Source organism: Anser cygnoides, chromosome 3, assembly GCF_040182565.1.
Source record: "Anser cygnoides isolate HZ-2024a breed goose chromosome 3, Taihu_goose_T2T_genome, whole genome shotgun sequence".
NCBI lineage: Eukaryota > Metazoa > Chordata > Aves > Anseriformes > Anatidae > Anser > Anser cygnoides.
This window is the reverse complement of record NC_089875.1, coordinates 78,459,318-78,473,543: the sequence shown is the minus strand read 5'-3', so window position 1 is coordinate 78,473,543 and position 14,226 is coordinate 78,459,318. Positions and strand designations below refer to the sequence as shown.

At 43.2% G+C, this 14,226-nt stretch overlaps 1 protein-coding gene across 5 annotated transcripts in view; it reads right to left on the bottom strand.

The window, feature by feature from the left end:
* Positions 1-12,491, bottom strand: part of USP45 (ubiquitin specific peptidase 45) — a 54,816-nt gene extending 42,325 nt beyond the window's left edge. For 4 of the 5 annotated variants that reach the window (XR_010830441.1, XR_010830442.1, XM_066994489.1 and 1 more), the window contains exons 1-4: positions 12,335-12,490; positions 4,380-4,489; positions 2,235-2,404; positions 523-626 (exon numbers count right to left, since the gene is read on the bottom strand). Coding sequence is in view for 3 of the 5 variants with exons in the window: in XM_066994489.1 (XP_066850590.1) it covers positions 523-626; positions 2,235-2,404; positions 4,380-4,479 (374 nt within the window). In the remaining 2 variants the exon portion in view is untranslated. Of the gene's footprint in view, positions 1-522; positions 627-2,234; positions 2,405-4,379; positions 4,490-12,334 lie in introns of all 5 variants that reach the window. The other variant, XM_066994491.1, reaches the window with a different exon arrangement.
* Positions 12,492-14,226: the final 1,735 nt, after the last annotated feature.

Sequence of the window (14,226 nt, the reverse complement as noted above, 5' to 3'; positions counted from 1 at the left end):
AAAATAACCATATAGAAACAAGCAGGAAAGACAAACTCCTATAACCAGCCAACTCTCTATAGTACACAATGGACTCACAAACAGTTATGTTGGTATGCTTTAACCTTCCATGGCAATAGTGTCGTGGCCACTGTAAAAACCATAGTTCAGCAGCAATTCAAGGCATTTTGTCTACTTAAAAACAACTGATATCAAAGAAAAATGTGGCTGATGTGACTGAATGTTGCCTAGCAGGAAGAAACCTGTGTTTGGACAATGGAGGAGATATAGAGAGAAAATAGCTCTCTCAGGGTGGGCAGGAAGGGAGCATACCAAAACCACTGTTTACTTTATTTGATTTGCAACCTCTCTGAGAATCATAAGGACAAACTAATTTTCGCTCCAGAAAGCCTGCCTCTCTCCTCTTTAGAGATCTATATAAGGCATTCATTTTGTTTGTCAAAATGATTCTTTATAATTAGAAGACATTGCTTTAAGGTACAAGAAATCCTTATATATAAGCATAAATGAACACCTGCATACCATATGATCCACGTGCTGAGACTAATAACAATGCAATGAGGTTCTGTACGCACTGTTTGGAAGTGTTTAAGAGAATGCTGGCCTTCTGAGTTCTTACTACATCCCTAAAAATGAAAATATTAACACAATAAGGAAAAAAATGAAGTAGGAAAAGACTATATTATTAGTAAATAAATTACAAAAACTTTACTTCTTAAAACTAAAAGTTATAGTGCCCAAATATTCACTTGCAATGACTGAGAAGGTTAAACATTCTTTATAATTCAGTATTACAAAGATATGAATTGACTTTTTTGCAAAAATAAGCACATTTTATTTTTTCTAATAAAGGAAAACCCATTGCAACACAAAAAAAAACATCTTATCTTTTCTATCTGGGAAAATCAGTTAGAAGTATAGCTTGTTATTAAGCTTGTTTGGATTTAACAGAACTAATTCCTACCTTTTGAATAAGAATTGTCAATAGAAAGCCAATTATGCCATTCACAAAGATAAGAATTTTCTTTAAAAATAAAAAGTGAAGGAAATGACTATGTAGCTTATTTGGACATGGAATATCAAGGACAGGACAGCATAGGTAAGCCTCACTGCTTAAGAATGCTACATGCATTCCAGACAGCAAATGCAAAAGGCATATAGATCATTTTTTTCACTAAAAATATACTTCAAATACACCATTTATGTACATCAAATTCAAGAGAAAGCATCTGCAGTTTTTCAAGTATCTACAGAGCAGGACTTTGAAGTAAAGACTGATTTTTGAATAAGGCATGAGTTTTGGAGGCTACTGACCACATAAACATGAAAAAGCACATATATTTACCTTGTTTTAAAAGCTGTCCTTAACTGCAAATTTTCAGAGATAATCTGAGTTCTGCTCAAATCTACTTAACTATCTTCTGAAGCCTGTTAATAGCATGTTTCTTTGCAAAATTTAATCTGATTAGACAATCATGGTAAAAGCTGGCATCTGTCCTTACTGTAGTAAGACCTACAGAAAGTCTAAGAAAAAACGTGAAATGCTTTTTTTCTGGCAACTATTAGCAGAATTAAGCATGACACTGCCTGTAAACTGAATTTTTCTGCATCAGCCTTTACTTCACTCACAAGCCAGAAACCTGCACAAGCCCTTGGGGTCAGGACCTGCCATTTTAAACTCTGAGACCACAATTTGACATTATAACTGATCCGGACTAATGGCTAGCTGCCACAGAAAGCAGCGTTCTCACTCCTGCACAGTCCTTTCTCCCTGGTTTCAATCAAATCTAGCAATTGAGTGTCCATAGTATGAGTTGATTCAGGACTATACATATTCATTTATTCATGCATTTTTATCGGCAGTATCTTCACCCAGATAAGCCAGCTGAACTGATGCATTTTGCAACTGTACAGTTCCTGGAGCTAATTCTCCATATGTAGCAAGAGATGGAAGAGAGATGAACAGAGAAAAGGTGGAACCATCACCTACTACCTACAATGCCAAACTGCACCACAATGCATAAAAATAACCCAAAATACTGCCAAAAACCAAACAAGAAGAACACAAGGCCACATCCCATTCTATTAAAGTTGAAGCACAGATTCTCACAGCTAAGCACTTATGTCACACCACTTCACTGAAAGTAATGAGATGCCACACGGGCAGGATCTGTACCAGTAATCCTTCAGAAAATCAGGGCCTATCCACCTATAAATTTAAAACACACACTTACCTGAGAGCCACATTTGAGACACAGCCATATGTCTGAAGGGGCCACGGGCTCACCATCACTCATACGCCTCTCCTTCAGACATTCTGAACATACTGACCAAATGCTCTGAGCTACCGCCCTCTTCACATGATGCACATCCACTGCTTGGCTCACATGCTGGCAGGTTAAGCCTACAGGAAGTAATACTTTGGTCAATTAAAGATAATAGTTATGAAAGGGAGCACATGCACATCAAAGAGGAAGAATCTTCAACAATTCAGCATTAGGAAAAAACAAAAATAGGAAAGATCAAGAAAGATCAGACCTCTATTTCAGTCTTCCTACAATGAAAAACCCTTTCGAGTCACTAACCATCACCTCTTAAAAACAGATAAGCTACTTTGTATTAGGACCATTAACAGGGCTGCTATTGTACAAAATTAATTACTGTTTTGTTTTTGTCAACAGTGAAATGCTGCATAAATCTATTTTTGCACATAACGCAGGCAGTTGACATCCCCTCCTATCTTTAAAAAAATAAGACTTCCAAATACGTATAGGATCTTATTACAACTGCTGACTCTGAATACTAGAATTCACCACTGAAAAACTTAGGTTTAAAGGGACATCTTAAGGCCACCTTGTCCAAAGCCTAATTCAAAGCAAGGCCAAATATGATTTTAGATCAGATTGCTGACAGCTTTGTTCAATTGAGCACTGAATTGCCTTGAGGACAGATTTCACTTCCTCACTAGAAAATCAGTTTTCTGTCTGACCATCCTTGCAGTGAAAATAAACTAAATTTCCTTATGTCTAGCCAAATTTTCCTTGCCCTAACTTTTGTCTTTAGTACTTTCCATTGTGGACCTCCGCGAAGAGTCTGGTTCTGCCTTCTCTGTAACCACCTATCAGATGGTTGAAGGAAGAAACTTTGTCCTCTCCTTTGGCTAAACAAACCCATTCCTTTCAGCCCCTCTCCACGTGTCATGGTCTCCATCTCCTTAACCACCTGGAGGGCATGACTAGCTGCTGGACTCACTCCAGCATGTCTTTCCTGTAATAGGGAGCCCACACCTGAACACAGTTCTCCAGATGAACTCTCACAAGTGCTGAAAAGATGGGAAGAATCACTTAGCTCGATCTGCGTTCCTGTTAATACCATCTGGTATACAACTGGCACAAGCCACACTGCCTACTTATAATCAGCTTGTGCGCTAGGACCTCCAGGGCCTTTTCTGCAAACCTGCTCTCAAGCCATTCCAGGTTCCCACCCTGTAATTGCATGTAGTTATTTTGGCCCAGGAACAGGACTCTCCACTTGCTTTTGTTGAACTCCATGAAGTTTCTGCCAGCCCATTTCTCCTGCCAGCAGGTCCAGGTCATACTCAATGACAGACCTACCCTCCAGAATTATCAGCCACTCTCCCCAGTTTGTCACCATGAAGATGACAAGAGTGCAGCCTCATGATGACACCATCACCCAGCTCTCTAAGCACCTTCAGATGCATCCCACCTGACCCCATGGACCCGTTTGCTTAACAGCCCTCAATTGTCTTCTATTCTGGATAATGCAAAGACAGAGGCAAAAAAAAAAAAAAAAAAAGGCAGTCCAAGTTGTTCAGCCTTTTCCTGAGTCCTTTATCACTACACCCCCTCTGCCCCCTCAAGCTGCATGCTCATACTTCCCTTAGTCTTCATTTTGCTGTCACAGTACCCAAACAAGCCCTTCTTACCCTTCACATCCCTACCAGATTCAGTTCCGAGGCTGGCTTACCCAATCCCATCCCTACATAACCGGAGCCCCTCTGAGGACAGCCCATACCTGCTTCTACCCTCTATGCCTTTCCTTTTTGCCTCAGCTCAGTCAGCAGCTCCCTGCTCAGCCAAGCAGCTCCCTGCCATGCACACCTCAACTTCTGCACACTGGAAAGGACCATCCCTGTGCTCTGAAGAGCTTGCCACTGAAGACCAATCAGCCCTCCAGCCCTTCAAGGCAGTCAAGTAGTGTAACAACCTATCACGCCAGAAAGACTTGACTGAGGATGTTTTGTTACAAAGTCAAACAAGAAAAGTATTACCTGGTACCACTGAGTTCTGGTTTTCATAGTCAACATGGATTTTATTAGCCCTCAGCCTTAGGGCAAAACAACACTTAAATGTATTTACCTGCAATATCATCTGAAGAGTCTTCATCCTGTGGCCTGTTAGGCCTTTTGCTTCTCTTTGTTTTCTCAGGGTTGGCTCTTGATGGATCTTTCACCCGCATCTGTTATATACTAGGAAGGAGAAACAGAGTTTGCTTTATTGTCTAATCGCTTTGCCAGGTTTATTGAGTTTAAACTCTAAAAGCGAAGATCAAGTCACATATTCAAATCTCCTGAACACAGTTTTAGACTGACTAATGTCACCTATTTTGTAATATAAAATATGAAGGTGTTAAGAATAGCTCTTAAGAATGCTGTAAGATCAGTTTTATTACATGACATTATAAACTGTATCTGCACCTACAGGGGACATTCTTCCAGGCAGCAGTGGTAAGTATTTGGGAGACTGCAATTTACTTTATTTTTGTCATTTTAAACTACTACAAAGTTCCAGCCTTAGGTTCTTGTAAGTTACTGGTAACTTCATGGTAAGAAAAACTTCATTAAAATAAAAGCTTCTCTAACATATCTCCCTTGGTAAAGGTTTCTGTTACCATTCACCCATGCACATTCCCTAAAATCTTTTGAGTAATTTCAGACAGTTTAATAAAATGTGAAAGTCTTCTGATTCTTATGAAACTGTCCTCAACTACAAGTAAGAACAAACCGCAGTGTGAGCTGACTCCTCTACTACACATCAGAGAATCCATACAAATGAATGCTCTCATAGGAAATTAATAAAGGAGTCCTAAGAGAAACAGAACTCAATTACAAATATTTTCCACCAAACTTACAAAAAATAAAATAAAATCCTTCAGAGATTTCAGCATACTGTCATTTAATCAAAAAACAAATCTGAATTCACTGGATCGGTACAGCTGTGCATCACACAGCTTCTGCGGTTTAGTTTACAGGATGTCTTTCAACAATATGCTTCAGAGAAAAAACAAAGAAAATTATGTTTTATTTTCCAAAAGCATATGAATACATGACAATCAAACACTCATACACTGCAGACCTATGAGCCATTCTATTTAGAAAACAATGTTGCAGTACCACATACAAGTTAATAATGTCACCTGCCCCACTGATACCATCTTTAACCGTGCTACCACATTGCTGCGTAAGAAACCTCTGAAATACTCTACACTTGGGAACAGCAAAAGATATATCCTTACTATAGATCAAGTAAATAAGTTTGTCAAAGCTTATAGTTTGTCCATCCAAGTTTTTAAATCTTGATCTTGGTATTCCTCCCCCTTTCATATTGGTAAAGCCCATCGGTGGAACAATCTAGATTCCAACATTCCATAGAGTAAGAAAGAAACCTTTGCTCTCTGCTTCCTTGCACTTCATTGTTTTGTGAAGTGCTACATTTACATCACGGTCAATGTATACTATATACCGCCATGCTCTTCAATTACAGATTTCCAAAGTTTCTGTACTTAAGGGTACGAAGCTTCATATGCTCAGACATTCAAGTAAATAATGCTGCTAAATTCAGGGTTGTTGACTTTGCAGGTTTGCACTTCACGCTCAAGCAGTCAGGAAGATGTGAATACTCCAGCTCTTGACTACGTATATTCAACAACATTTCAAATCCTTGATGTACATCAAGAGCCATGCAACACAGCAACCCCAAAACAGTACAAGGTGCTTCAGATCCAAACGATGTCAAGTGTATATTTATTTCTACCTTGGGATCTCATGATATATATGCACATAAGCTTCCACATGAAACCTTGCATCACCACTTGTTGCACTGCAACTTAACCAAGCACAATTCATCAGGACATTCACCAGACAGGAAGGCTGATACAGCTGCTGTTAGAAAACTGAGGATTTTGTATCATATTATGTAAACAGTTAATAGCAAAGGCAGCAAAATGTCCTCCCTAAAGGAGCATAGCCATGTTTAGGTTATTCAGCATTGATGTAAATGATCTACCAGTTCATTTCAGCATGAAAATTCTTTATCTATTTGGACAGATTATGTAAGCTGTCCAAACCGCAGCTTTCACCCAAACGAAAGTCATTTCAAGATCTCAGATAACTTTACAAAAGAACGCTTTTGCCCCCAGCCAGCTGAAATACAAGCAAGTCTTTTCCACCTCTGAAAGCCCGTGGCCAGCAGGCACTATCCGAACAGGGTGGGAGCAGCCCGCTGCTGGAACCCGCTCTCTACAAGCCTTGAGGACACGTGGAGAAGACTGAGTGTCAATTAGTACCAAGAATGATCTGAAATGTGGCGTTTCTAACTGAATATAATCAACGTGGCATTAGAAACAAATGCTGGCAGGAAACCCAAGCACTGACACTGCAGGCTTGGGAATCCGCCGACCAACCCAGGGACTTTGCAGTCATCTTTGAGTACGGGCAGGCACAGCAAAAGATAACACGGACCATTAGATTAATCAATTTTCATAAACACACACACGGAGGCATCCATCAGACAATGTTTACTGACCTGAGAGCTCTCAAAAAAGCCACAGAATATCAAGGACCTAGCCAGCCAGGGTTTGTGCCTGATTTTGAAAAGCGTAGAAGTGGGATGAATAAGAACATGGTAGCTACTCAGCAAGCATCTGAGACACAAGTAGCATAGTATAGACACGGCACTATTTGACCTCTTCCAGCACATTCAGGGACAGAAAACATTACACGTAAAAATTTTAATTTAATGATTAAAATCGTGGCCAACAATTCAGACTCAAAACTCTTATGCCAGCCATGTGATTATTACCTTTCGTCAAGAAAAATGAGGAAGAAATGTAAGGTGCTTCAGAAATTCCTTCCTAGACCTGTTCCAGTTTACGTGAAATAAAATATTAACAGTTTATTGAAATGAAAGCCCTGAACAAAAATAGAGCCAAAAAGAAGCATAGAATACAGCTAAGAAAAAATTAAGAGAGAAACTCTCTAGATTTCTCTTGGCCATAGGAGCAATGCATTCAGGACACACAGGCAGACAGGAAACAGACAATTTACATGAAATGAACTTGATACACTGAGGATTAAACACCTTGGCAATATCCCCATGATTTGTCTCTTTCCAGGCCAGTTTCCTTTTCTTTTTTCCTGAATACGTTCAAAGACTAATTTGTGGCTACAGTGATCAACTGAGGAGCGTACTAAAGGAGAAAGACTTCCTCCGAACACACAAGCAGGAAGAAGCCTCTGTAAACCCTTGCTTGGAAGTTTCTTTTTGTGATGGAATAACAAATACAGTACGTTTACCGTTTCCTATGCACAAAATCAAGTCACGGGCCAAATGTATTTGTCTAATCAACCTGCCAAAAATAAATAAATAAATGAAGATTGTTGTGGTAGAAAAAGCTGAGTTCAGCCAGCATGTTACCTTCACCTTGATCTCTACTCAGCACACAGTAAAATTCTTAAAAATTACTCAGTTTCATGGAAAAAAAATAAAGAATATAAATAGAAAGAGCTGAACCTCTTCCACTTAAACTATCATTTAATACAAAACTAAGAACTAGTATTTGCCAAACTTGTTCATACTCTTTGAGCTCAGCATACAAGAGTTTGAACTGTAATCATCACCACTTGCTATTCTTGGTTTACTTACTTTTTAAAAGACTCCTAATGGCAGCCTGCCTACAAAAAAACTGATTAAGATCAAAAGCTCCTCAGTGTAACTGCTAATTTCCAGCTTTCTAGAAAGATCAAAACACTTCAAAAGCAGCAGAACAATCTGCCTACCTAATTTTAAAAGCTTCAAATTTGTCGAAGCGCCAAAAATCAACCTAAGATACCAGTGCTAAATTTGTTGACTTAAACCTAAGGCATGCCTGGTCTATTTTTAATGTAAGGTATGCGTGAAATAGACTGTATTTAACACAAAAATGCACCCTCTTAGTAAAGTATACATTTAGAAACTACCAAGAGTTGGGTATAGTTCTTAAAGTTAATAATTATTTCTTAAGTTTTATGTCTTACTGAAACTCAGTAGAGCTAGGACCAACAGAAGATACAAGGCCAGAATGAACCTGAATTCACTTTTCTTTGGGCAAAAAAATAAGCAGGTCTTTCCTCTTCACAGGATCCTCCTGCAGCAGAGGTGGAGAAGCAGACAGCCTGCACTGCCTGAACCCCTCAAAACCCATTCCCACCTTGCACACCCGACGCAGAGGTTAGGTCCCTCCTCCTACAACCCCACAGCTCACTTGCTAAATTGCAAAACGTGCAACCTCGGTGCGCTTCCCCACGCTGCAGCTTTGCTGCGGTATTTATAAGAAGCGCGAAGCAGACCACCAGCTTGGCAGAGGAATAGCCTGCCACCCTGACGGCTGCCGTATCGCTGCTTCCATTCCATCTGGCGAGACCCACTTCTTCTCTCATCTCATAATTAGGGTGCCAGCTCTTTCAGGCAAGAGCCGTATTTTTGTTCTGATCTGTGTAATACTTATCACAACATTTTTCCTGATTCATGATTAACTGGGAGGATTATATTTGCATTACTAGAATGCAAACGGTAAGATAAAAATGGCATAATAACCATTAGCTTATCTAAGCATGCTTACCCTATGAAATATAGCTAGACGGGTCTCCAGATGGTCTCCAGGTACTACTTTGGATATGGGAAATACTCTCCCAGTAGGACTGGTCATTAACTGTGAAACCAGTAGTGTTAATTATTTCATCAGTGGGCATCTGAATTGAAAAGAGTTGGGGCAAATACATTTACCTTAATTCCTCTTTTCAGCTGGGGTATGCTAAATTCCAGCTAACTTACCATTTGTACTCAAACTTTCCAATTAAAATTATACAATTTTATGTTGCTAATGAAAAAAAAATAAAATTGCATTGGACTGGAAGAGCAATAGAGAACACAGAATCTAGCATTCCAAAAACTAGCACAGGGCTTTCATGTATCTTAACAGAACTGTACAGCTGCCAAGAGCAGACTACCACCAAAACACAGGGCTGTTGAACAGAAAAGATGTGCAGATTAAGTCAAAAGGTCAAGATGCTCTGTAGCATATTTGTGATGTGGCTTTATGAGCTTCCTTCTAACTGTGAAAGTAGAAAAAGACGAGACTTGCGCAGGTCAGAAATGCCAGATCCTCTGTAACTACTGCAGAACTGCCACATGTTTTGATGCAAGTTGCAAGTTGATATATTTTGGATGTCTGTTCAGAGCATTACCTGTGGCATTTTGGCTTGCTCGCTACTAGATCAAATGTCATACAACCCCAGCAAGAACCGCATCCATCATGGTCAGCAACTGGGCAGTGTCATCAATCAGCGGGCCGGGGCGCTCCGCGCTCTGACGGCCACCAAAACCTTTGCGGCAAACAAGCCCTCGCTGCCTGCTAGAGCAGTAAAAGGACCAGAACTCCTGACTGGTAGTGGCAGCCACACTTCTTCCCCTGGAAAATGTCATCTGAAATTCTGAAAGTGTCATCTCCAAGATTTCCCAGCCCAAAGGCACATCACACATCCTACACCATCACTAGAGCTCAAACGCCAGCCCTGACATCGTATTGCAGCCCTAAAAGGGTGAGACACTCACGTACTTTTCGCACGAGAAGTGAGACGGAGCCGTCTGGATACAACTTTCCAAGTGAGATTAAACATCCCATAGCATTATGTACTTTTATTAATCATTCTTTATTCATCTGTCCATGCTACGCACGGTCTGTTAATGTTCATGTCTGCATCCTACACAATCCTCTTTGTATTTGCTACTGCAACCCACTCGCCACACAAAAACTACTTCTAATGATGAACAGAAACCAGATGTGTCCAGAAACAGGAACAGAAAGAGCCCTTAGCCGGCTTTACGACTAAAGTAAACACAAGGATTGAGTGGATAAAGGAGTAGTTCTTTGATGACATATTTTTGCTGGCACTTTATAGCAAAGGTTTTGTTAGTGTCTTACGGAAAAATTCAGGGATTCCTCTCAATATCCAACTCATAAAGCAAATCCAACTTTAGCTTATGCTCTCTATCCTACTTTAAACATATTGTCAAAAACATGAACACGCCAAGAGGGAAAAACATATGGGCTGACGTGTTCATGGTGTAACATGGATTTTCCCACACATTCACAGATATCCCTGAAAAAGTGAAATAAATACCATAAAGAGAGCCATAGCTTGTAAGTAATGATGTTGGCCTGCAAATGAAAACTTTGTATGTGAAAAGGCAGTCGGCTGACAGACTAAGCAGTCACATGGTATGAACGATGATGCAAAGAGTGCCGTCACCACAGAAAAATTGAGGGAATAACAACCAAAACAGCTGGAGAATAGGCTGAACTCTCAGCGTCCTGGCAGGATAGCCATAGGACAAAAACTGGGAAAAGAGTCTTTCAAGGTGTCATAAGGGAAAACAAAAGGCAGTACCAGCAAAGGATGAACTGGAAAGACATTGTAAAGTCCAATTTATTTATTTTTTAAGTCAAGTAATAGCAAGTAACGAAAATGAACTATGGTTGTGGCATACTGCATGAGATAGACTGAAGCCCACCCAAGATAATACTTAAGCTGAGAGACTCAGCGCCAGAGACTCATGCAGTCCCCCGCCTAAAGGGCTGAGTCGGAGCAGATCCCAGGAAGACGAAGACTATGCAAAGCCTTCCATCTACTTTGGAAGCTGCAGGAGTTAACTAATTAATGGTGGTAAAACAGATAAAAACAAAGGACTACAAAAAATTAGCCTGGGCTTTTTGAAAGTCAAAGTCTTGCCGCCGAGAGCAAAAAAATTCATTCTATCATCTTCCTAGGTACAAATTGCCCCAGTTTGTTTTGATGACATGTCTAAAGTAGAACAACTTGTCCTTGATCTACGATTGATGTTCACAACAGAACCTGGGAGACGCCAGCTGTATTTCTGTGAAGTTGGCGGAAACAAAACTACAGAATACCAGTTCTTCAATATTTCATGAAGAAATCTGACAAAATATTTACAACTGTAGTAAGCTGCAGAGTAGGATATACCTTGTAAAATTGCTATCAACCTGGAACATGTGTGAGCCGCTACTATACCTCCATCTAAAACGCGTGAAAATGAGACGGGAAGGAACCCTTTAAAACATGAGTCTTCCTGTATAAAAGGACTGTTTAATGGAATTCTGAGACACCTGTAGCCAAAGACATCATGCAGCAAGACACTTGAAGTTACTGCCATCCGCTTCTGCTTTCCTGACATCTTTATTCTCATACTTCTGTGTTTAACACGCAGCCACACACATATCCTGTTTAACTGTGCGAGTAGCAGCGGATCTACAGCAAGAGCAGGATGAACTCCTAAAAGCATACAGACAGCCGGAGACTGAAGCCCTACAAAAATCCACGCATCACAAACCGAAGCACGAGCTCAGGCACAGCGTGCAGAGCTGCTGCTGTGGGTCCACAGCACCGTATTTCTGACGAACGAGGGGCATCGCCACCAGCTCCACGCTAGCTGTCGCTGCCTGGGAAGCCAACCCGGATTACCAGGGAGCCGTCCCTGCGCTCCGACCGCCGGCACACGCTGCTGAAGGCTCGGAGGGAGCAGGCGGCACCGGGCTGGCATCTGCCGCGCTGTCGGGACCCGGCATGCCAGCCCGGTGACACGGGACGGCACAGCCACCTCAACGCGTGCCTGCTAACGCAAGGCGAAGGCAGCGTATGGCCGAGCCCGGCCAGCTGCGGGGCCACCGGTCCCGTCCCAGCCCTCACCGGGACGCTCGGGGGAGCCTCACCCTACACGCACGGCACCGGCTGCTCGGCCCCCGGGGCTCGCCGCCGGTCCCCGACCTCCCCCCCGTCCCCCGTCCGTCCCCGGGCGGCTCCGCAGGCCGCGCTGCTGCCGCCGCCATGTCGCGGCGCCTCGGCCCTCCCGGCCCGGCCGTGCGCTGCCGGGCTCCAAGCCCCGAGCTCCGCAGCGGAGCCGGCCCCGGCCCCGGCCCCGGCCCCGGCCCCGGCCCCAGACCGACCGCGGCGTCCCCCCCGCGCTCGGCCCGCACTCACGGAGCGGCGGCGGGGCGCGCAGGCAGGGAGCGGCGGCAGGAAGCGGCGGAGGAAGCTGGGCCGCAGCCAGGGCCCCGCCGCTCCGCTCCCCGCCGCTCCGCTCCGCCCGGCGCGGCCCGCCCCCGGCCTCGCCCGGGACCAGGGGGCCGGGCCGGGGCGGTGGGAGGGGAGGGAGGGAGGGAAGGGAGAACCGGGGGGAAGCGGGCCCGGGGCAGGCAGCGCTATGGGGAGGCTTGTGCGGGGGTGTGGGGCAAGAAGGAGCTGCCTCCGGCGGCCGGGGATGGGGGTGTTACGGGGCACCGAGGGTCGTCCCCGGACGGTGCGCCTCAGGCGAGCTCCAGGGGGAGGTGAGAGTGAGAGCACATCCCAGGCTGAGCTACGGGTGTGCAGCGCACGGGGTCTTCAGGCTAAACCCCAGAACGTGTCCGGGCATCACGGGGGGCACCTTTATTTGGACAGGAGGCAAGTCTGAAGTAACGACCTGGAGTTTCGTTTTATCAGAATACCGTTATCACAGAATCGCAGAGTGGCTGAGGCTGGAAGGGGCCTCTTGAGATCGTCTAGTCCAACCCCCCTGCCCAAGCAGGGCTGTGAGAAAAATCTCAATTTTCTTCAGACGGGATCTTCTGTGAAGCTATTTTATTCGCGATTGCAATGGCGGGCATCCTGCCAATTGGGAGCGCATTTTAGTAAACAAATCATAACCTTTTATTCCCTATACCCGACACCTGATCACCTCCCCTGTTTCCTCATTGGCTGAGTACTACAGGTTCACAAGCTACTCGATGCTCTTCTATACCATATATGTACAATTTTTTTTCTTCAACCCTTTAATTTCTTCTTTTTCCTTTTTTTTTTTCTTATGTTTTGAGAACTTGTGATCTTTGTTTTACTGTTCTCACACTGCTCATCCTCTTTTTCTCAAGCTTCTGCCTTATTTTGGAACAGTGAGGCCTTCTACTGTCCACTTATCTACTTGGCATTTCTCCTTGTTATGACTACACATCTACCTTTGAATACAGAAAATTAGTTCTCTACTGCAAAAACACAACTTAGTTTCTCACAGGGCCACCTAGAGCATGGCATGGAGTAGAAAAAAAGGGGGGGAAGGGGAGCATTACTGTGGGACTCCCCAGAAAACAAGGATGGAGAACCTGTAGTGGATCTACCAACAAACAGACTAGGAATGGTTAGGGAACCACACGGAAGCCATGGGCCCAAGCAAAGACAAGTTAGCAAGAACAGTATTGTTGAAAGAGGTTGACAGACCAAGCAGGGTTTGATTTCGGTAGGAGGAATTCTTTAGGCACTGTGATGACAGCGGTGACCACTGAGCACAAGGATCAGAAGGCAGACTGCAGGGCATGTAACAGATGAGCACCAGGCCTTAATTGTGAACACCACGTTCATCGAATGTGTAAAGGGGGAAGAATATGGAGCAATAACTGGGAAACAAATTGGATCGAGGAGGTTCTTCCTCGTCTTCATGGGACAGGTTAAAGACTTCTTGCACTGCAAGAGCAATAAAAAAATTAAAAGGTTAAAGAAAGAAGGAAGGGAAGCTGAACACAGAGCAACAGTGTGTGATGTAAAGGGGAATATATTTACTGAGTGCAAGAGAATATCTGGAGCAGGTAGAAGAATATCAGGACAGTGGCAGAGAGGGAAGGCAAGCAGAGGAGGTGGAAAAGATGAGGAAGTTTCCACAAAGAAATGGATCGAATCCTGTGCAGAGTGAGGACAGAAGTCTTTATGCACAGACTTCCAACATGTTGGGAAAACTGGGATATGTAAAGCATGGTGAAGGATGCTGTGGGAAAGAGAACTGCCAATGTATGGGAAGGCTGACAGTTTGGTTGGAAAAAAAAAATAGATGATAGTCAGAAGAAAGT